This window comes from Castor canadensis, chromosome 15, assembly GCF_047511655.1.
Source record: "Castor canadensis chromosome 15, mCasCan1.hap1v2, whole genome shotgun sequence".
Taxonomy (NCBI): domain Eukaryota; kingdom Metazoa; phylum Chordata; class Mammalia; order Rodentia; family Castoridae; genus Castor; species Castor canadensis.
In genome coordinates this window covers 5,648,778-5,672,266 of record NC_133400.1, presented here as the reverse complement: position 1 = coordinate 5,672,266, position 23,489 = coordinate 5,648,778, and the positions used below count along the sequence as shown (strand labels likewise).

Here is a 23,489-nt window from a genome sequence, read left to right as displayed (position 1 = left end):
CAGCTTTGTCAAGGAACCTGCTATGTGATGCTACTCGGTCTCCAAAGTCAGTGGTTGGCTGGAGGTTCTGGAGCTCACTTGAATGAACTAGAATTGGTTTGAAAGCTGTAGAACTCAGCTCATTTGCACACTGTGTTTATTATTCATTGATTATTCATTTTCCTTCATTCACTTATTCAACTCATTCATGAGCGTTGCCTTTGAGTTCAAGAGACTCATTGCATGAGTTCTTCTATTTAGGCAGGTCTACTATAAGTATGCTAAAGATTCTCTGACCAGTGGCTGCCCAACTGGTGCCTCCTCACATGTCCTCTGTTCCCTCACCATGTAGAACTTATATGGCATGTTCCTCACTCATTTCAGACTGCTAGGGAGCTGGGAGTGAATTTGGGGTGGGCTGCTACAGTCCCAATGGCTCAGTGTGGGGCACTGATGTGAATTGGTAGGTTTGGTACAAACTCTGAAATGGAAATCCAGGGAACAATGGTCATGGAAAATGAAACAATGCTGTCAAACTCGAATCCAGAATTAGGATCTAAAATCACAGCATCAAACAAATATCTCCTGGAGTCCAAATAAACCTTGACAACCCTCTAAGCTGTTCATAGCATTCTGTACATGTCACCTACTTTAGGCACCAGGGATTTACACAAAATTTTCCTATAAGTCATCCCCAGCTAGTGTTCCTCTAGGGTCTTTCTCTTTTCTCCATCATTCCCCCTCCCCCACTCTCCCATCCATCCATTGCTTCTCATTCCCCCCAATTTTTTTATTCAATTATGTATATCTGAATTTGCATAAATTGACTTTCTGATGCTGACCTCGCCATTTAAACTTGCGAAGTATAAAAAGCACTGGGAAGAGTATATGAAAGGGTTTGTGAGTAGCAGGATCAGGAAGATGAACAGAATGTTTGACCTGATCTCAGACAACATATTGGCAGCAGGCCAGGTGGGCTCTTTCTACCTGTCTGACCACCTGGTTCATGAGTGGAGTGTCCTTGTCCACAGTCCCAAGTTGATTGAGCAGCAAGGATGACGCGTGAAAAGAAGGAAGAGGAGGTACCCAGGACCTGTACACACTCCCTTATAACCTCCTCATAACCACCCTCTCTGCATCACCACTTTGGAACTGCACACTGTTCCCAGAATTTCTTGACTTACATTTTTCTAAAACTGAGTACTGCATAGGTCACTGTGCTTAGGGTACCTACTTAAAATTCTGAAAGACGCTCTCAAATTAGTTACTGACTTGAAAAAAATTTTACATACAATACTGAGAATGCCTATAATTTACTATCAGATGTTTTCAACTTAAAGTATGAATTAATAATGATATAAAATTTTTAGAAGTACAAAAACAATTCTAACTTGTCTAATAATATAATCTCTCTCTCTCTCTCTCTCTCTCTCTGTCATTACTGAGTTTTGAATTCTTGCTATGGAGGTGCTTTGTCACTGGAACCACACCCCCAGCCATTTTTGCTTTAGGTATTTTTCAAATAGAGTCTTGCATTTTTGCTCAGGCCAGTCTGAACTGCAATCCTCTTATTTACATGTCTCGAGTAGCTAGGATTACAGAGATGTACACAACCACACCTGGTTTATTTGTTGAAATGGGGCCTCCCATGTTGAGCCTTCCAATCTCCACCTCCCAAATAGCTGAGATCATAGGCATGAATCACTACATATCACCTCCTCCTTCCTTTCCTTCCCTTCCCCTTTCTTCTCATATTTATTCTGTGCTGACTCTCCCCAGGTGCTATTTTAAAGGCCTGGGGATACAACATGACAAAACAAAGATTTCTGCCATCCTGGATCTCGATTAATATTAAAAAACAGACATAAAAATAAGTGATCAGGGCAGGGATTCTGGGAGCCAAGGCTTCAAGGAGGTGAGGATGGCCAACGTGCAGATGTGTGAAGACAGGGCAAAGAGAACCATGGCGACAAAAGCTTTGAAGTGAGAGCTTGTCTGCAAAGCTTCGGGAACAGCAAAGAGGCCCAGGTAGCTGGAGCAAAATGAGTTACAGGTGGGATAGGAGATGAGGTCAGAAAGATGAGATGTAGACCTTGGGGGCTTTGCCTGTTTGTGGAAAAGGAGTTGTGTGAAATGACATCCTTATTCAAGGCATCCTTGCTCTAAGGATACTGTGTGGAGGTGGGACAGGGCAAGGAGGACAGCAAGCCAGGCGAGAGGGGTGGTGGCTGGTCCAGGGTGGAATAGAGCTTCTCTGTTCCCATTCTGCATGGTTCTAAATGCAGCACACTTGGCTTCATAACTAAGCTGGCACGTGTAGCATTGAACAGTGGGCAGGCCAGAAATCCCAGCAACTTAGCTGTCAGCCTTGTCCTTTGTATGCCTATCAAAGGACGTGTAATTACCAGTGGGATTCAGATTTTAGGAGTGGGCACATATGGGGGGTGGGTTTTGCTGATCCATTGCCTGAGAGCTGTCTGGGGGAGACTATGTATTTATCAAATTTCTGCTAATGAAAGTATTAATGAATCATTAGCATCATCGTTTGCTGCTTAAAGATCACATGCCTTGTCCATTTACCTTCGTGAAGTCTGGTAAGCTAAATGTGTTTGAGATTCTGCGATTCTTTCTGCCTAATTTATTTTATAAACTGCAAGTGTAAATCATACCACTCTCACATACAATACAATGATGCCCTCGTTGAGAGGGTAACGACAGTGTTGCCATAATTGAGACATTCTGACTTGGGGGGTGCCCACAGAACTGCTGAGTTGGAATGCCATTTCAAGTTTTTTAGATTATCTTAGTTTTAAAAATAATTTCCAGAGTGTCACTTTTGGAATTCTAATTTCAATTTATAGCTTCAACATTGCAATGAGCACTGGGGGGTATTACAGCTCGCTTTGGGTCTTTGTCTGCTAATGCTTCCATTACCGCATCCATGGTGAAGAAAGAGCATTTTTTAAAAAAACTTCTGACACAAGCATTATCTAACTGTGTTCTGTGATGGGGCATCAAACACTGCAGGGGAGCTTGTCACTATAGTTGTCACTGCTGTTGTTGTGACGATAAATGCTGTTGTGGTGGTGGTGTTAGTTTTACATTGTCCCTGCTTTTTTCCGGGGCTAACAGAACAAAATAGGAGGTCTGTGGCCCCTGACTAGGGAATGCCAAAACTGGAGAGGGTCTTAACCATGACAGTCTATGTCTTACATTTTACAGACAGGGAAACTGAGACTCAGGTTGGCAAATTAACTTGATGAAGAGCCAGTTGTTATGTTTTCCTGATATTATTAAAATATGGATGTTATCCTTCCTTGCCATGGTCTGGGTCTGGTCACATAAAGGAAATGGCACTTAAGCCAACACAGAATTCTTGGGGGTTTATTCTCCAGCCCTAATCCTTCTGTGTCAATCTGTCAAAAGACCCATTGTTCAGTGTTGATGGGACACATTCAGTTTAAAAAACACCAGAGGATCAGTGGTTTAAGGTTTAACCGTTCTGTCCCCATAGTTGGATTGCTAGACAAATGACAAAGGTGGTCACTGTTCCAAAGAGAAGAAGCTCAGCCCGGTCACCCTAAAGTGTAAGTGAGATGCTCTGTCTTGCTGCACGTTATCATTCTGGAGAGACTGATAGATCCTCCTTGCTAGGGAGCCACAGGCTCACAGCCTACCACTGTCAGGGAAGGGCACATTCCTCTCTAATAGAAGATGACTACAAAAAAGTAAGGCTGCCACTCAGGCAGCAGAAAAATACCACCACGGTGATGGGGTGTAAACAGGGCCTAATCAATAATCATGCTGAGAGGCAGAGGAGGCCATGCATAATGAGATGTGCCTGGTGTTGGGGCCCCTACATAGGATGCAAATTCTGGTGATCTTGGACAAGACTTTGGGCCTCTGTTTTCTTATTTGTAAAGTGGAAACAATAATGCCCACCTGATCAGGTGAGAGAACAGTTAGGTGTTGGAGTGAGAGACAAGAGTTCTGGGTAACATTTGGTAGCATCACATAGGGCATACTTATGGAAGGTTCTTCCTTGTCCACAATTCTCTAATAAACAACAAAGTGAGCTTGTCTGCAGACCCTACTAGGGTACTGAGGATCTACTCAAATGAGGGGGTGACAAGTCTGATCTTTCAGTCATTATTTTTTTTAGCAACATTGAGTTTCACCAGCTATAGATCTGGGACTACCGATTTGGGATATCCCAAGGCAAGGATTTCTCCCTTGTATATAATTGCTTATTGATTAGAATATCAGACATCATTCAAAATGGCCTGGGTCCTTCCTTTCCCGTGTTTGGATCGGGTTGGTGGCTTAAGAGTGCAGCATCTGGGTCCCTGCATTGTTGTGGCCCTTGCTGACTTTTGCCTTTGATTGTTGGGTACCCAGCTGTCTTGAGGGTCTGGTTGCCTGTGTGCTTTTCTTTACTTAGGGAAAGGGCATTGGTGCAGTGAGATACTAGTGCAGTTGTGCTGTGACCAGGCCCCTTCAGGACCTGGAGTACCACTGTTGACACACTGCTTTCCATACAGCTGGCTTTGGGGGAATTGCCTTGGCGGAAGGGTAGGTCCATCTAGTGGTGAAGTGAAGTAGGCAGAGTAGAGGCCTGACCTCTCACACCATCTCAGGCCAACTCTGAAGAGCCATCCTGGTTACACAGCTCCCATAGTGTCAGCTGAGACCTTTGTTGAGATGGCCTTTCAGTCCAGTTTCCCCCTAGACGGATCCTGGCTCCATGTCTTCTTTTCTATGGGCAAGAAATCCATAAGCACTACTTGAGAAAAATGGGATCTCATCTCCAGCTGTGAGTCTGCTTCTCAGATTCCCCAACACAATACCAAGAGGACATCCATATAAAAGCATGTGAAATGCAAAGTCAGTCCATCAGGATAATCTTCATGTTGTCTCTTTATGTTGGCTCTTGAAAATGAGCACCTCTGGTACCCTGCCTTGCCTTGTCATCATGTACTGACCACTAAATTTTAAATGCAATCACTTTCCCTAGGAAATGGACTATAGAGGGGGTACGGAGTAGGCGAGTGGGGCTGGTGACCATGCTGGGTGTTTCAACAACCTTTGAGTTAGGACTTTCCACTTCTGATGAACAGGTTCACTAGAACCTGAAATCTTTTCCTTCCGTCTTCATCTTTAACCCCCTTTCAAATAATAGAGTAGGTTTCTAATTACAAAGGTCCATTTTTAAGTATTTAAGAACCTGACCAAGTTGAAAGTAAATTTTAATTGAAAAAATTGAAGGTGCTTCAATATGTTGACTATATTTTGCTTTGGATGGTTATCTTTTTCTGGTATTTACAACTTCTGCATTTTTTTTCCCAAAATTTCTATCTAAAGAACATATATTACTTGGGTAAATGAAAAAATGACAGTTTATTAGGTAAAACCCCCAGTACACCCTGTGCACGTCCCTGGCAGCTATAGTATGAAACCATTAATGTTTCTGACCTCTCTGAAATGGACACCCAGCAAAGCCTTGTGGAAGGATTTGAGACTTTGGCAGAAAGAACCATTAGCGAATAGGGCGTATTTCATGCCACAGCTCACAATCTCGGAACGCTGACTTTTTTTTTTAGTACAAATTACAGAAAAGAAGATGTGAACATCACAGGCAGGGATGGAAAATTTTTTCTCTCCTTTTACAGATGTTCATTAACATAACAAAACATTAGTGAGTGTTTAGCCTCTACCCTTGTCTGTTCTAAGTAGAGACTCAATAGAAATATGTCAAAAGTAAGCCACCTAGACCAAGGAAGGCATTTTCATCTGGAAAAAAAAAAAAGAATGTGAAATATGTGGTCACCAAAGAAGGGCCACCATGTTTTATTTTGTAATTATGAAAATTTGTCTCTTTTGACAAGTGAAATGAATTTAGGCACTCAGGCATGGGGAAAAGTTGAATTGTCTGAAAATTAAATCAAAGTAAAAATGAAAAATATAAATGGGTGTTTCCTATTCACTAACATGGGAGTCATCTTTTAGATCTGACATTTTGAAGCAATCCCTGAGAAATTTGATAGCTCATACCTCTGAGTAAATTATGGTCCTGAGCAGTGCGGAAATAATTGAGAATGTTTGTTGTTTTTAAATAAATGCAATAAATCTGGAGAGGCTTCAGCAGTCTGGAGTGTAGCACCATTTCATACCCTGCGACCTACAGTGTGCTGGGATCTTATGGGGAGACGGATATGTTGATACCCTGTGTGTGGCAGGACAGAGATGCCCAGACACTCTCCCACATGGAGAACAGCATAGAGCTGGCTTCCCCTGTATCCTAGGGTGTGACCCAAACAAGTGCCTCTCAAAGGTTGCTGGGAAGACTGACCAGCACTCCTTAAGTTGTTGCTGCTGTGGCAGGTGTGAACACACTTTGAACTTGAGTGGTGCCTGGCACTGAGTGCTCGATCTGAGTACTTTCCAGTAATCTCTCTGCGTGTGTGCATGTTGAAGTGTACTTTGTGAGTGTTTATGTGCAAATGTGGAATCTATGTGTATGTATGCATATACCTTTAAGTATGCATATATGCTGTGTGTGCATGTTTGTGTACTTTGTGTATGTATGTGAATGCATTGGTATCATTTTGAGTCTCTGTGTATTTTGTATATATGTAGTCTCTCTCTCTTTCTTTCTGTGTATGGGTGTACTTTGGTTTTGGGCGTTTTCAGGAATAGAGGCTCCTTCTACTAGTGGTGAGCATACTTTGTGCCCTCATAGGTTCAAGAGATGGACTTGCTGGTGCTTTAGTTTTTAACTGAGCAACTGAATCGACTGCCTCTATTCTGTGTATCCTTAAGAACATTAAATGTTTTATGTATGTACATACATTTTATTATGTTTTAGAAAAACACTAGATGTGTGTTTTTCTAAACACACATCTATGCTTTTTTCCTAAGTCTAGTGACTTTCTAGCCAGAATTCAGTAATGAGGTGAGAATCCCTCATCATTTAAAAATGGCCCACTCCACAAAACGGTGTCTTGTGAGCAACTAATGAGGCTGGGAATCTTGCATTTTTTAATGAGTTCCATAGTCAAGAGTGGTTTAGTTCAAGACAAAGAAACCCTTTGACCTAACTGGAATAGAGGGGATTCCTGGTGATAAGAAATTAAGAAGGAAGAGACAAGCTGCCTCCTTCTTCTTCCCCCCTTTCTCTCTGGGGAAATGAGGTCTCCTGTTTTGCACATCCACCCCTGCCACCTGCCCTCTCTGATCTTTCACTTTGACCTGGGCTTCCTGTTTCCTTATTTTGTGTGTGGCCCATGAATGGTCACTTGACCTGCTCTGATACTGTTATTCACTGTTCTCAAACCCATTTTCTTCCTTCCCAGCAGTTTCCCTCTTCACACTTGCCTCATATTTCTCTTGGTTTGCTGGTGGATTTATCCATTGTCCACACTGGAACAGACTTCACAGAAGCCAGTGCCATGACTGTCTGGCCTAATCAACCTCAGAGCCTTCCAAAGCCTGGATTGCCTAGCAAGTAGGAGTTGCTAAGTAAGGATATGATTTATGAATGGATGGATGAACCTTGGACCTACTCTCTGCATAATGCTAGTTACTAGCTCCTCGTCAGTCACAGCATTCCTATTGTTTTTGTTCTTGTTGCTTGGCAGTTACCTCTTCATTTTCTTTTGGTTCCATGCCCAACTAATCAGCATACTCATTAGCTATAATAACTAGTTAAGGGTTGGGTTTGTGATCCAGTGAGACTTAATTCTAACTTTTCCTGGAACTATTGAAGAAAGGGTGGCTATGTTGTGAGTCTGTTTTCTGAGTTTCCAGCATGTATTTTTCTGTCCAAGAATGAAATTGATGCATAGGTGGAGTGGCTCAAGTGGTAGAGAGCCTGTCTAGCAAGTATAAGATCCTGAGCTCAAACTCCAGAACCACCAGAAAAGACAAAAAAGGTCTGATAACATAGGAAAGCATAGGCAAATGGTAGAGAGAAAGCAAGTCCTATGAAATCATTTGAGCTCCTGGACTTAGCTCTACACCTGACACAGCATGCCTCTGGACTTCTCAGTTGCATGAGCCGAAACATTCCTCCGTCCTCCTTCCCAACTTTCCTCCTCCTCCTCCTGCTTCTTCTGCTCCTTTTTTCTTCCTCCTTGTTCTTCTCCTTCTTCTTCTTTTTTTTTTTTTACCGTAAACCCTGAAGCTTTAAAACCCCTGTTTTAAAACTCAACTTTTCTTTTCTGAGTTAATTTGAAGGAATGGCAAGCAAACATTTCCCTGGATAAGCAGAGAGAATAGTTTCCCTTGGGATGAGCTTGGGGCTCAGCCCAAGTCTCTGAGAGACCTAGAAATCATACTAACCTCCATGACAAGTGCCTTGTTTCCTGGAGAGAACTAGTTTATTTTGTTCAATTAATATTACTAACAATATTTTTAAAAAACCAAATAAACCAGCTGCAGTGGCTTAAGCCTGTAATCCTAGCTACTCAGATCACAGTTTGAGTTCAGCCTTGGCAAAAAGTTTGTGAGATCCCATCTCAACTAGGGCCTGGGGAAGGCGGCATGCATCTGTCATCCTAAGTACATGGGGGAAGCACAACTGGGATTGTAGTGCAGGCTGCTAGTGCATAAGGCAAGACTGACCTTATCTCAAAAGTAACCAATGCAGAAAAGACTGGTGGAGTGGCTCAAGAGGTAGAGCTTCTGCCTAGCAAGCATGAGGCCTTGAGTTCAAACCCCAGTAACAAATAAACAAACACACACACACACACACACACCACATAAATCTGAGTTGAGTTTATGTTACTTTCAGCCTAAGCACTAACTTCAAATACTTTCCTAACAGAATTAAATTAGAGCCCACCAACTCGGTTCCAATGTGGCTAAGTTCCATGAAACATCCACTCTAGTCCTGGCAGTTGGTCAGAGTGTCAGCATGAGATAGCCTGCTGCACGATCAGTGGGAACATGAGAGAACCTCTTTCAGGAGGTGTGGGATCAAGGAGCACAGAGGGTGGAAGAAGCATCAGGTTTTCCCAACATGACTGGCAGCATCGACTTGCAAGACTGTGTTGAAGACTGAGCTGGGAGAGCAGGATGAGGCAGCAAAGACTGCGGTTGCAGAAGGTAAGTTGCCGATGAATTTCTCAGGGAGCTCCTGGGAATGCTGAGGAAACTTCTTGGGTGAGGAAGCAGGAAATGGGGAACTGATGGCTCACTCCCCTCCAGCCTCTGGCAGTATGCAATGGGAGAGTATACCTTCTTTGTTCAATCCTGTTTCCTCTTCTTTGCCTCCAGCTCTGGCTGCTGTGGCACTCCACTGTGTGTTCTAGCATCCACAGCAGAGAAGAACTGAGCCCTCCATTAGGGTCCCAACCCTCTTCTCCCTGATTTCCTTTCCAGAGTCCCTGAGATACAGAGCCGAGAACAGGATCTCCCTGGGTACAGCCTCGCCCAAGAGTTACAGCCTCAGGGTGTGGACCTTGTCTGCAAGAGCCTACAGGGTGTGGAGAGGTGGGGTCTCTGGCAGAGATCCCATCAGACCCAGTTGTTGGAACTATTGATGAGGGACAGAAATGACTCCTGTGCCAGGCAGACCTCCATCTCTCTGGAGTTTAGTGTGGGAGGCCACTGCCCTTTCAGAGCAAGCACAGCTTTGATGGCTGGCAGCCCTGGGAAGCCCAGCTCTGCTCTCCACCCACATTCACGGTGAAACTGGAGACATGTCCTCATATGTGTCTGCAATATAGTTTCCTTCTCAAAAAAGAATTACTTTCAAAAACTGTTGTCATCCATAGATAGGACAACATCTTATTATTGCTTATTTCTACTCTTCAACAGAACTGGAGAAAAGGGCAGAACAGGTTCTGCCTGGAAGTGAGGGCGGGGGGAGAGGGTGGAGGTGGGGGCGGGGGGAGAAATGACCCAAACAATGTATGCACATGTGAATAAGTGAATAATAATAATAAAAAAGACTTGCAGGGAGACCTGGTAGGCTTGGTCAAGGCTCTGCTCCTCCAGTTACTTTCCTTGCTTACTTACACCATCAGTGTCTGTGGTGATTCTCTTCCTTCCCTGGTATCGTGACTACTGGAAGTGGCTCTGTGTGCATTTGAGTTCCTTCTTTTATTAACTCAGCCCATTTTTACAGAACACATGCTCTGTGCCACAATCTGTATTAGGAGAAGTTGATCCATCAGGCACAGGCATTTACAATGGCGGGTGCAACCCACTGTTGAGCTCTGACTTTGGCTACGGTATTTCTTTCCTCCAGTTGCCCCATGGAAGGGGTGTTGTCTGTTTTAAATGTAAGACAATTCGGACTCAGGACCATGTGAGCTCCTGGATGTATGTAGGAATAAAACAGAGTAGACCCTGGGCAAAGGAAGATTGTAAGGCCCCATCTATGAATGGGATCTGGGCTGAGAGCTTTCCTTTAGGCCAGAGCAGGGCCTGTGCTCCTTGGTTGGTGGGAAGGGAACTATATGACTCACTGAGGTGACTGAGATCTCTTCTAGTCTAATTCTGGTGTGTGTGTGTGTGTGTGTGTGTGTGTGTGTGAGAGAGAGAGAGAGAGAGAGAGAGAGAAAACCAGAGAAACAGAGAACAAAAGAAAGCCAGAGGCATAAAGAGATGCATACAGATAGAGAGATATTGCAGAGCTGTATGCAGAAAGGACTTGTCCTAATGGAAGAGCTTCTTGAGCTGTCTGTGATTAAAGATGAGGCCTTACTTACTAGAAGAGGAGCTGTAAACCACGCTCAGGTCAGGAAGGAGCACCTGGGTGCTGCGGCAGTGCCCAGGGGCATTGGCTGGGGATGTCTGCTTGACTGGGGAGCATCTGCTTAGCCAAGATGGCAGGCCACTGAGCCTGCTGCCACTAAGCACACCATCAGGGATCAGTGCACAGAAGTATTGGAAGCTGGTGTGATTATTGCCCCTTGGATGCCTTTATCCTGGTGCCTGAGAATCTGTGGGAATGACTTGTGTTGAGTAGCAATTATTTAGGAGGACTTCTTAGTGAGTGAGCTCATTCCATCTCACTTACTAGAAGGGAAAAATGTTCTGCTGTGATAATCGAGTTTGAACTCAGGGTCTTGTACTTACTAGGCAAGCACTCTACCACTTGAGTCCCACCCCAGTCCCCCAATGGAATAGGTTTTGCAAGTTCAAGCAGACAGATTTGGGTTTGTACCCCAACTACAATGATGGACCTTGATTTATGAGTCCCTAGGCCTTGGCTTCTTCATCAAAAAGGTTCTGTAAGGCTCAAATGTGGCAGGGCCTGCAACCTGTGCTAAGCTTTCAATAGAGCCTGGCACAGGGCCCACGCAGAGTGAAAAGCAGCCCATCCTGAGTGCACTGTGGTGGGGGGCAGTGTGGTCCCTACTCTTGGTGATGAGGAAACACCGACCAGAGGGGTCCACACTGCTCCTCTAGAGGTCTCACTCCTATGAGGGCCTCGCCAGAATCCAAACCTCCTAGGCTGACTCCAAAGCCTTCACAGTGATGGATTATTGATTTTTCTTTTCTTTTAATAACACTAGCTTCATGTACACAGTGGCCTGAGAGTCTGCAAGTTAGGGAGTGAGCTGTAGCCTGATGGACTGCTTCTGGGCACAGTTGCTGTTTTCTTGGTGTTTGGAAAAGGTGATCCAGACTGACATCAGCAGTATTGCATCCCTCCTCCCTAAAACACACAAGGGAGCCTGGTCTTGGGGAGTGCTGTCGTTAGCCCTGGGTCTTCATCTCCAGCTCTTCACACGTTCCTCCCATGTAGTAGGTGAAAACTTGCATCTCATTTTTGTTTTGATTTGCATTTCTTTATGTTGTGTGAGGTTGTGTTGCTCTTTCATTAAGCAACTTACTTATTAACTGATTATTAGATTGTTACACTAATTGGTTACAATTATGTCTGCCCAATTAGTTGAGGCATTTGTGCTGAGTCTCAGCCAAGATAAACAGAAGAGGGGAGAGGACAGGAAATGGTCAGTTGCTTTATTTTAGTTCTGCAACTTTAATTGATCAGTGCAGTGTAAGAGGCTGCACTGGACCTTTTCTAAGGCAGACAGTATAAGCACCCTGGCCATTCGGACCAGTGATCAGCAAACGTGTTCATTAAAAGGCAGATAGTAAATATGCTTGCTCTGTTGGCCACATGGTCTTTTGAAAGTACTTAGCTCTGCCCCTGTGGCACAAAAGCAGCCTGAGGTCCTATGTAACTGAGTGGGCGTGGCTGTTTCCACGAAAACTCCATTTACAAAAAAGGCAGTGAGCTCTGTTTGGCCCATGGGTGTTAGCTTTCAAGCCTCTGTTTTCCCCTACATGTGTATAAGTGGGCAGCTCTTTGCAAATTCCAGATGGTCTAGTTCCTTCATTAGGATAACTCTCCAGTTACACGTAGGAAGACATGCAAACTAGTTGAAAAGATGACTCATGACACTCTGTGTAGGTGTTTGAACACTTGAGATATTAGACCTTGGGATCATGCCACCCCAGGAGTGGATGAGAGGCTGGAACCTTTAAGACTTCCCCACCTGCCTGCAATTGTTATATAATTTCTTCACCCTGACTGCCTACTCCTATCAATCTTTCCTACTCTCAATGCTTTAGTGGCATGGAATGCCTAAAACTAGTATTAGGACATAAAAGAGTAACATTGCTACTTGCTGGCGTCAGACATGTCGTGACACCCTTGATCCTTGTCAAGGGGGGATCTCAGGGCTAAGGGAAGCACTTCTGAGCAGCACAAGGGAGGGAGCCCCAGTGGCCAAGGCAGGAAATAAGCTCTGTGTTCCTTTGAGGGTGATGACTGTAGAAGGCCTGGGGTTGCATGGAGGGGCCCTGGGGAAGCCAGATGTGGTGGGGCTTTGGAGGCAACTCTGAGTTGCATCCTCATGGGGCAGCTGTCAAATCGGTGGATTGGGCTTTGGATGAAGGCTCTGATTCAGTCTGCTTTGTTCCTTGTTGCATCCCTGGTCTTCCAAGGGTGCTTGGAACACAGTGGGGCTCAGTTAGTATTTGCTGGAGGAACAAATGGATAAATGAATGAATGGAGGTAATGGAAACTATGAAAATGAGTTTTCACAGTCTATGACAATTATCCATCAAGTCATAGGAACAGAGCGTGGCCCATAATGAGCACACAGATTAGGGTGAATGTCAGTGGCATCACAGTTGATTGCAAATGCAAATGCGAAGATAACTAGAGGGAAGAGGACAAGAAATGGTCAGTTGCTTCATTTTAGTTCAGTGTAAAAGGCTGCACTGGAAATGTAATAAGAAGGCTTTGTTGATGTTACTATGCAACTTCTAGCTCTAAACACTTTAAAGGGATTACATTTAATTCTCACAATAAATTAGGTAGGAGTAGGAGGTGAGTCCTACCTTTAAGCCATTTTATAGACAAGGAAACTGAGTCATGGAGAGGTTAACTAACATGTCAGCCTGTACGGGAGCTACATGTAAAGTGTAGCTTTGGTGATGGTTTCGAGCAGTGGTTCTCCAATGTTCTCCCTGGAATGTTAAACTCCTGCAGAGGCGTGATGAAACACAGACTGTTCCCCATCTTCCGAGGGAGGTTTGGATTCAGTGAGTCTGGGGTAGGACCTGAGAATCTGCATTTCTTACAGATTTCATTTTGATGCTATGTTCTTGGCCTGGGAGTCACATGCAAGGAACCATTTGTTTAGAGAATTTTTTGTGTTAAGAAAAGAATGGTGGTCCCGGGAAGCCTACTTTCCTCACCTTCTAGTTGTTCTGGGACCAAAGGAACCTTTCTAGTCCTTTAGTTTTGCTTCTCCCTCCTTCTCCTCACCCCATCCTATCTTTGGGGCTCTTGCACATTCTGCTAGTCTGGTCACAAACTGAAGCCTAGGGAAAAGACACCAGGTATTTGTTGAAGAAATGCTTTTCTCTGTGGGAAGTAGTGAAGCATTGAGTTCAAAACTCAGGCTCCATATCAGAAATGATGCCCCAAGTTTTACTGCAGGCTGCTGAGTGTGCTCCAGCTCTGCCTGAAATGCAAGTGTGACTCTTCTTCCGTTTTGGTGTCTCACCCTCACAAGTGCTAAATGGCCCCATAAACAAAATACATCTGGTGTTTGACTCATGGAAATATTTCTCTATGGTTGAAAAGAAGTGTGTGGATAGTCTGACTCCATTAATTTCCACTGGACTGACTCTGGACCATCTGCTCCAGGATCTGTTACGGGGGAGGGGTGAGAGCCAGGACACTGGGCACATGGCATGGGAAATACATTTAGATTGGCTTGTGTTGCTGTGGGTAGTTGCCTATTTCAGCTGTGTACCTGATAGGCCTCCCCAGTCCACTCTGTGCACTGCACTGTGGAGGTATGTCAGGTTTCTGGACATGCTGGAGCTGTCTGGACCTGGTGGAGACAGCCCAGTACCCCAGCTGCCTTGTCTTCCATAGCTGGGGCCTCATGGGTTTGCTGTCGTGGCCATGATACAATGCCAGGATCCCTGTGCAATCTGTGTGCCCAATACAATGCACGCTCCCTTGTCACTTCAAGCAGCTCTTCTGCTTGAATTCTGGGGCATTGCTTCAAAGGGTTGCAAAGAGTGAGGGGTTTTATGGAACTGAGCTATTTGGAGAGAGCAAGACCTTGGGGCAGGTGCAGAGACAAAAAGCTGGACGCAGTGGTCCTTGAAGGGGCAGGCAGGGCTTTGAAGTGGCACAGACTTAGGTTCAAATGTCTTTTCCTTGCCATGAGCATGTGTCATTTCCTGATTATTAACTTCCCTGACCTCTGTGTCATTGTTTTAACAACAAGACTTTTTTATAGTTCATGTGACAATATTCCAGCGGCATATCAAGACACTTGATCAATTCCTGGTGCATAGAAGATGCCGAAAGGATGGCTGCCGTGACTGTGATGAGTTACGGAGAGTATTGAATTCTGAGAGCACTCCAAGATGATCGCCCTTGGTGTGCCTATTGTGTCTGCTCTCATGCCCTTGGTGAGATCAGAACCCATGAGTAGGCAAGGATAGGGCTGATGATGCATTCTCGTCAGCCCTCAAATGGGACAGGACCCTTCCCCCAAAGAGAGAGGGTGGAACGTGAGTTTGTCATTGGAAGGACCATGTGCAAGAATAGATGGAAAATGCCTGCAGCAATGACGTAGGCATAAGAGGTGACCCAGGCAGCAGTTGATATTGTTCCACATGGCCTTCCTGGGCATTGGGATCTGGTCATGGCTAGACATGCACCCACCCCCGATGGGAGAATGAGCGGTAGTGGAGCTGAGTATCAGCTAATACAGGCTGGGGTTTTCAGGCAAGAACGTATTCCTGATGGAAAAGGAAGAGTTGGGCTTCTCAGCTGGGAACATGTTTGAAAGTAGAAGGGAGCCTCAGGCAGACGCTGAACCTGGAGCTGCTGCTGTCAGTACTTACACAGTACTTATAGTGCAACTGTCTCGAATGCTCTGAACAGAAGCTTGCATTTATTTATTTCCAGAGAGGAAGCTTGTTTCCAGCACAAGAAAGATCTCCAGCAAGCCTTGCCTGCTGACCCTGAGTTGTCCACGTCTGAAGATATCTCTATAGCCTGCCCAGTGTCTCCAGGGAAATGAGGAGAAGGGGAAGAGAGAGGGTGGGAGGCGACCTCCAGCCCTTCTTGGATTGCCTGAGGTCCCTGTCAACACTTGGCAGATTCTGAGGAGGCTTTTCATGGGATGACCCTGTACCCACACAATAGGGCATCCTCATCTCCACTGCAGACAGAATTCTTCTCTTCTCTTAGTTCCTCCCCAATTTCTGCCCTCCTTTTGTGACTGCAGACACTGCACCCCAGCCTAGGACCCCTTCATCTTCCCAAAGAGTCTTCCTTCTACTTTCAGCCATCTCTCTCCCTCTCTCCCTGCCCACTCACCCCCCACATCTGAGAAAAAACATGAAATATTTGTCTCTCTGTGTCTGGATTATTTTGCTTACAGGATTTTCAGTTCTACCCGTTTTTCTACAAACAACATTACTTCATTCTTTTTTTTGGCTCCTGCCCTATCTCTACCCCCTTTTTCTTATCTCCCTGGAAACACTGCACAGACAGGATGCAGAGACACCTGAGGGGTCAGTAGGGTTGGGCATGGTGGAAGCTCTTGCCTGTAGCCCTCTTGCACTGTCCTAGAGAGAACCCTGGTGATCCATTTGATGGAGAGGGAAGAATGTAGGCTGTGATGTTTCACAGAGAAGTTGTTCTGATGGAATCGCTGCCATGCACAGTGGATACTTTCCCTGACCCTCAGTTCCCTCACCTGGTAAGAAGGATAATCCCATCTGTTTGTGAGCAGGAGGCATGTACAGATCGTCAGCTCAGACCTGGCCCATGGAAGACGCTCTGGATATATTAGTATTCACCCCCTTGCCTCCTTTCTAGCTCTGGAAGCTGAAACTTCCTATGGCAAAAAAAAAAAAGACCAAATGCAGTGTAGTGTGAGTGACAGATGAGGAAGGAAACCAGATTGTGGCACCAGCATATGAAGACCTAGGCTGTTTCCCAGGAGGCTAGGGGCAGTGGAACAGGTCTGGCCCACACTTCTTTGTACCCTCTTGGGCAGGATTCTCCTTCCCAAAGAGCACATTATCACCACCGGGACCATTTCTGTATTCATCCACAGCTCCTGATTAGAGGCTCATGAATATTCAAATTCTCATCTCTCCTTATTTGACTGGCTATTAGCATTCTGTCTCTAGGCTTATTTTGCAGTTTTCCTGTTGCACATTTGCTCAGTGATTCACGCTTCATCGTCTAATGTGACCAGCGTCAAGACAATCCCAACTATTCCCAGTTCTCGGAAAGGCCGGGTCTCCTTTTTGCCTTGCTGCCAGCTTCCCCTTGGTCTTTCTGCTCCCAAAGATGGGGGAATGGTGGAACAGCATGCAGGGTGCCACCTTTCGACCTTGCTTCTGTTTTTTTTTAAAATCCATATTAATAATAATAATCCAATACATATGTCTATCATTTCAAACTTTACAAAGAGATTTTTATGTCTTCCTGTTTTACAGCTTAGCTTTCTGCAAATGCAAAACATTGACATTCTTTTCTGAATGAGGCCATGTCTCTTTTCCTTCTGAATATTTAACAACAAGATTTGAACAAAATAGAATCCCTGTTCAAGCCCAGCTGTACAACAGTCTCTAACAATGGTACAGTATGGAAGGAAATTTGTCTTTCTCCCTGTGCCAGTTGGATCTTGTTTTGAAGTGTGTTTAGCTCTGTAGGGAATGCAGTGTGTATTAGTTTCCTGTGGCTGCTGTAACAAATTACTGCAAAATTAGTGGCTTACAACAATGCGCAGTTATTGTTACAGTTCTAGAGGTGAGGAATATAAAATGGGAGGGCAGGACTGTGGTCTTTCTGGGACGTCTAAGAGAAAATCCATTGCCTTGTCTTTTTCAGCTTCTAAAGACCACCTGTATTCCTTGGCTTACGGCGCCATCCTCCATCTTCAAAGCAGGCAATGTTGTGTCTTCAGATTTCTCTCTCTCTCTCTCTCTCTCTGACTTATGCTCCCATCCTTAAATATCCTTCTTTTTCTAATCCTTCTGCTTCCCTCTTATAAGGTTGCTGTAATGGCCCTGGGCTCACCCAGAAAATCCAGGATACCCACATCTCAAGATCCTTTAACTTAACTCACATCTATCTGCCAAGTCACCTTTGCCACATGAGATAGCATCATCTCAGGGACACATGGACATCTACCAGTCCATCCTTCTGGGTCAGAAAGAGAACTGACTCTTTGGGACTGAGACCTGCTTTCTTATCTGGGATGTGACTCTTCTGGCTCCTTTTTCCCCCTGTCTACAGGGTAGAGTCTTCCTAACAGCCACCATGAGTTTCTCAGTGATCCCTGTGAGTACACGGAAGGCTTGTGATGAGTTCAGCAACAAATACCAAAGCATCTCCCATGAAAATAATGGCCCATTTAGCCAGGCACCAGTGGCACACAACTGTAATCTGAACTACTTGGGAGGCTGAGATCAGGAGGATCACAGCTCGAGGCCAGCCTGGCAATTTTTAAGACCCAATATCCAAAATAACCAGAGCAAAATGGACTGGAGGTGTGGCCTAAGCAGTAGAGCATCTGTTTTGCCAGCATGAAGTTGTGAGGTCACACCCACACAAAAGAAAACCAAAAACCAAAAAAACACCAATTGATTCTATCTCCTCCACACAGAGAATTTAAATAAAGTGCCACATAGCTACTATGTAGTATGGCACATGAACTGTGGTATCAGAGAGGCCTGAATCCAAATTCAGCTCTAATGCCTTGTGACTTTGTGCCCATTCCTTCACCTCCACTTCTCCATCTGGAAAATGGAGGTATAGCACCCACATCACGGCATCACAGAGTTTTGGGAGCACTGGCTGAGCTTATGCTCCTGAAGGGCTTAGCATAGAGTTTAGGTCGACATACAATTATTGTTATCACTAGAACTAATCTTTATCCCTGAGATGTGCGTTTTCCTTGCTTGCTAGAAGTTGTCATGATATTGAAATTGCTGTCACCTGGGCATGTGGACACAGGCAATGCCAAAATACTTCTTGGACCCTGGAACACCTGTACTGATTTAGTGTGTCCTATACAGACAGCATGCACGGTGCAAAGTGCCTTGCACACACTCTAGCATTTGGTCTCCAAACCAAGATAGGAGGTGGATGCTGCTATGGTCCCCATTTTACCATATGAAGATGTCGGGCTGGGGGAAGTGAAGTGTTTTTCCTATAACAGTGCTGATGTTAGTGGATGGGGTTTGAACCTCTGAGGTCTGCCAGACCTTGGACTCCTAATCCTACACTTACTGTGTTTTGTCAAGTTGGTCTCTGGTGCACAGGTACAATAGCCTGTACTCTGCCACTAATTTCTGATGGTAAATGCACCCTGCAGCCCAGAGGCCTGGAAGAGCCTGAGAGCCAGGTGCCAATTAGGATGCTGCTCTCTGAGGCATAAATCCATCCTCTGACCAGTCTCCACTCCCCTGGGCTGATGTCCCATAGAGCAGCAGGAGCACGGGCCCCGTGGGGCCCTTCCTCACATCTGCCCAGAGCTATTTCCTCCTATGCATCTTCTCCATCACCATAAAAGTCAACGTTTACATTGAAGCTGATATTAATGCTGACGCACATGGAGCAACTTGGGGAGTTTTTTTTAGAACAGAAAATGTCCAATTTCCAAAGATCTGGCTCGAACGCAAATAGGTGTTGACTTCAGCTCTTCTGGGAGCTGCTGCCATGCATACCAACAGGGTCCTGTGGCTGCTTCGAGACAATCCCTGCTTCGACCGGGGTGTTTATCAACAGGAGGGTCTATGTGGGGCTGGAGGAGTTCTTGAATAATGTATAAAATCCACACGTTAAGGTTGATTAAAATCCTAAGTGAATTATCCAACTGAAGCAAGAGGCTCTTGAGTTCTCTGATCGTTGAAAGCCATTGATGTTTAAGGACTTTCGTCCTGCGGACATTGACAACTCATAGGGACTGTGCCAAGAGAACTCAAGCAATGGGAATATTGCATCAGATATTTGATCTTCATATATCTAGGAATCAAAAACATTAATAATTTATCTCTTTTGCAAGTTTTTCCCAGACAGAAAGCTGAAAGCAAGGTACAAGAAGCCAGTTGATAGATTTCAAGAACCACGTTCAGGTCTTTGTCATCTACCACACCTTTGATCATCAAAATTTCTCTTGCCATTAGGGAAGCCTTGACCTCTCTCTGGCCTATGAGAAATGGATCCATGAAGGTGAGTTTCTGAAAGAGTCGTGTTTGAGGGTGCACCAGGCAGAGGTGTGCTTCCTCCCCATTAGGAAACCACTCACACTCCCAGGGGAGCCTACTAAAGGCAGATGCCAGGATGTCTAGACTCCAGGGAGAAAACTTGTTCCTTATCTTGGGCACTGTGTCTGTCCTAAGTCTTCCCCACAGTTAATTTTAAAAGCAGATAACTGGTTCAGTTTCACAGGTTCGCAGATGGAGAGGAATTTTACCACAGGATGACGCATATCCCAAGGCTCACCTATATTTCGTTTACCTGATTTTAGAGATTTTTAGAGATGTAAGTTGATGACAGAATGGGCTAAATATTTTAGGGGCGTTGGGATGTTTTTGGCATATGAGGAAGCCACAAGTGTAGGGGCTCAAGGGTAGAATGTTATTAGATTGTTGGTCCCTACTTGAAGTTCCATGTTGAAATCCTAACCCCAGTATCTGAGAGTGAGACCTCAGTCAGAGATAAGGTCTTCATAGTGGTAATCAAGTCAGAACAAGGTCATTAGTGGGCCCTAATGTAATATGACCATTGTCCTTTGTAAAAGGGGACATTTGGATAGAGACATGCACACAGGTACACCATGTGAAGGTGCTCAGGTGATGCATCTTCTAGCCAACAGATGCCTGTGACCGACGATTCCTCACAACACCTTGATCCCAGACTTCCAGTCTCCCGAGTGAGACGATGCATCTCTGTTGTTAAGCTCCTCAGTTCATAGTACTTTGTCACAGCCCCCTTTGCAAACCAAGGGAGATTTTGTTATGTTAGCTGAGGGATTCCTTTGTTCAAGTGAAATTTGAAGAGAAGTCCGTTATGTAAAGCAGAGAAAAGCCCTGTGTGAAGTGGAGTTTGAGAGTCTGGGGATTTATCTGCCCTGTTCCCTTCTCCACAGAGTGGCCCTGGGAAGGCTCTCTAGAAGTCCCCAGAATATATTTTGAGAATTCATGACTGCCATATGGATAGTAATCAATTCTGTGCACTCAGGTACCAGCAGAAAACATACAGTGATTGATTAGTGATGTCTGTCACAGGCCTGGTAGCCAGGGAGGAGAGACACTTAGCAACTCCCTTCCATTCCCAGACCAGCCCAGCTTACTCATTTGGTAGAGAATGAGGCCTATAGCCTACAGAGGTTAAGAGACAGACTCAAAGCCATGTACCCCTTTGGAATGAGATGAGCTGGGTGGCATTTGAAGACTTGTTCTGACACCAGAGTCATTTTCAGAGCATGGCCATTCATTCAGTAGAGCCCTGTTTCTGTATCTTTGGGCTTTCAGAGCAGCATTTGCACCTGCCTCTATTCTCATGCTTCTAGCTGTCAGAACTTCCTCTTTTTCTTGCTCTGAAATCTCCCTGTATTGGGCTTTCTCTACTGTTGAAAGTGCTCCTTCCTCTCCTGGAAACACTAGCTTGAGAGCAGTGGATCCTAATTAGGAGTGATATCAGGACATGTTTAGCTGTCATATGTTGTGGGGGGTGCATCCAGTGGATGGTCAACATCTGTAGTGACCAGGTCACCTGACAATAAAGAATGATCTGGCCCCAAATGTCAGTGTTAACACATCCTGCTGTAGAGTTACCCACCCTGCTCCCAGATGTTCCTGGAAGTTATCTTACTTTCCCTTTCCCAGAGCCTCAGTTCCCAGAGCACCTTCTCCAGTTACCTTTCCATAAACTCCCTAGCCTGAGTGGCTGGAAATGCCCAGGAGGCAGAAGGGACTGGTCATCCCTGTCTGGACATGGCCCCTTGATGGAATTAGTTCTGATAAAAGACATTGAAGGGACCATAGGGACAAGCTGTTTTCCAGAAAGCCATTCTTACACTTTGGTCTCCCTCACTGCAGAGTCACTGCCACAGGTCAATCCCTGGCACTGGGTCAGGAGCTCCCCTCACTAGGCAGGATGCTGTCTAAGGGTAATGGAGGGAGTTTGGATTAGCCTTCCCAACTCTACTCCACAGGGCTGTGGAAAGTGACTTTTTACCCAGTCACAGAGTTTTAGAAACAAGGGTTGCTAGAAGCTCCAGTTTGGGACTGTGACAGGGCAGATATCTGATGTTATTGGTCTGTTTTCACATCTTCTGCCTGTCTCCCCTACTGGACATGAATTCCTTGAAGCCAGGGGTCACATCTTGCCCATTACTCTCATCAGCATCTAGCATTACATGGACTGCAGGCAGAGATGATGTGAGTTTGTTGAATTAATGAGTGAAGGCATCCATTAGGTGGGGTGAAGCTAAAACTCTACCTCTGTGTGTGTGTGTGTGTGTGTGTGGAGTCATTAGAACACTACCTAAATAAATCCTTCCTAAGTGCTCAGTAAACGCTTGGTGTTGAATTAATTGTTGGGTGCTATTACCGTTTCACCCTCGATCAGATGATGTGGGTATATTCTTGCCATTTTGAAAATGAGGGTAGTGAGGTCAGAGAGGTTTAGTAAGTTCATCAAAGTCACACAGTCAGCTGGGTGCTGGTGGCTCACACCTATAATCTTAGGTACTTGGGAGGCTGAGATTGGGAAGAAGAATGTTCCAGGCTAGCCCAGACAAAAAAGTTCTCAAGACCTCATTTCAATGGGAAAAAGCAGGGCATGGTGGTTTGCACCTGTCATCCCAGCTATGGCAGGAAGCTTAAAACAGGAGGGTCATGGTCCAAAAACTGAGACCCCCCCCCATCTCCAAAATAACTAGAGCAAAAGGATTGGAGATGTGACTCAAGTGGTAGACACCTGCCTTGCATGTAAAGCTCTGAGTTCAAACCCCAGTACCACACACAAAAAAGTAGCACAGTCAAAGAGCACTAGATAAGATCTGAATTCTGGTCTGACACTAAAGAACTAAATCCAAGCTTATGGATACTACACTCCCACTCAGGAGGTCCAACAAGGACAAACAGGGCCTAACTTGTACTCCATGGAACCACTGGTGTCTTTTGTATAGAGCTGGGCCTGATGAAGCCAGTGTTTAGGAAGGAGAAAAGGTGGTGGGGTGGGTGCAGGAAACCACTGCCTCACCACGAGGAGGGTTATCCGGACGAGAGGGTGATGGGAGTTGTGAGTGGCTTGGAGGAAGAGAGACTTCAAGGTCATGCAGGAGGATGGGAACTAGGAGTGTGAAAAATGAACACATTCTGGGGGAAAAGAGCAGAGTTTAGAGACATGGGCACAGAGACAGCAAGATGCTGAATTTACCTGGAAGCACTTCGAGTTTGAGTCTGCTCAGAAGCATCTAGACACAAAAATGGTAACAAGATACTTACGATATCACACGGTAGACTCTGTGAAAAATAACTTATGTTTGAAGGAGCATATCTTGACTCATATAACTGAGAAAGATACAGTGCTACCTTCAGACATGACTGGATCCAAGGGTTCAACAGAGACTCTCTAACTCACCACTTCCTGAGTAGACAGAGGTCATGGCATCAGTAGCTCTAAATTTACACCCTTGCAGCTTAGAAGCCAGTGGAAACAGGATGCAAGAGAAAGAAAATGGTAAGAGAAAAGGTTAAGAAGAGGGGGGAGGGGAGCAAGGGTGAGGAGGAGAGATAGAAACTGTTGATTGATTTGTTGATTGAATGATTGAATGGTTCTAACAGCACTTTCCAGACTCCCAGGTCTCAGGTGGTCCATACTCCTCACTGAGGGGGCAGGAAGATGAGGTTTCTCTACTGATAGCCCCTCCAGGATCACATGGAGTGACATGATAGCACTTCCCAGAGATAGGCAGGAAGGA

The 23,489-nt window shown here is 45.1% G+C and overlaps 1 protein-coding gene across 3 annotated transcripts in view; it reads left to right on the top strand.

Annotated features, from left to right (window-relative positions):
* Window positions 1-23,489, top strand: part of Cdh13 (cadherin 13) — a 1,135,782-nt gene that overhangs the window by 63,419 nt on the left and 1,048,874 nt on the right. For 2 of the 3 annotated variants that reach the window (XM_074055576.1, XM_074055574.1), the window contains exon 1: window positions 19,709-19,729. In XM_074055576.1, the coding sequence (XP_073911677.1) occupies window positions 19,709-19,729 (21 nt within the window). Of the gene's footprint in view, window positions 1-8,944; window positions 9,085-19,708; window positions 19,730-23,489 lie in introns of those variants that run through there. The other variant, XM_074055575.1, reaches the window with a different exon arrangement.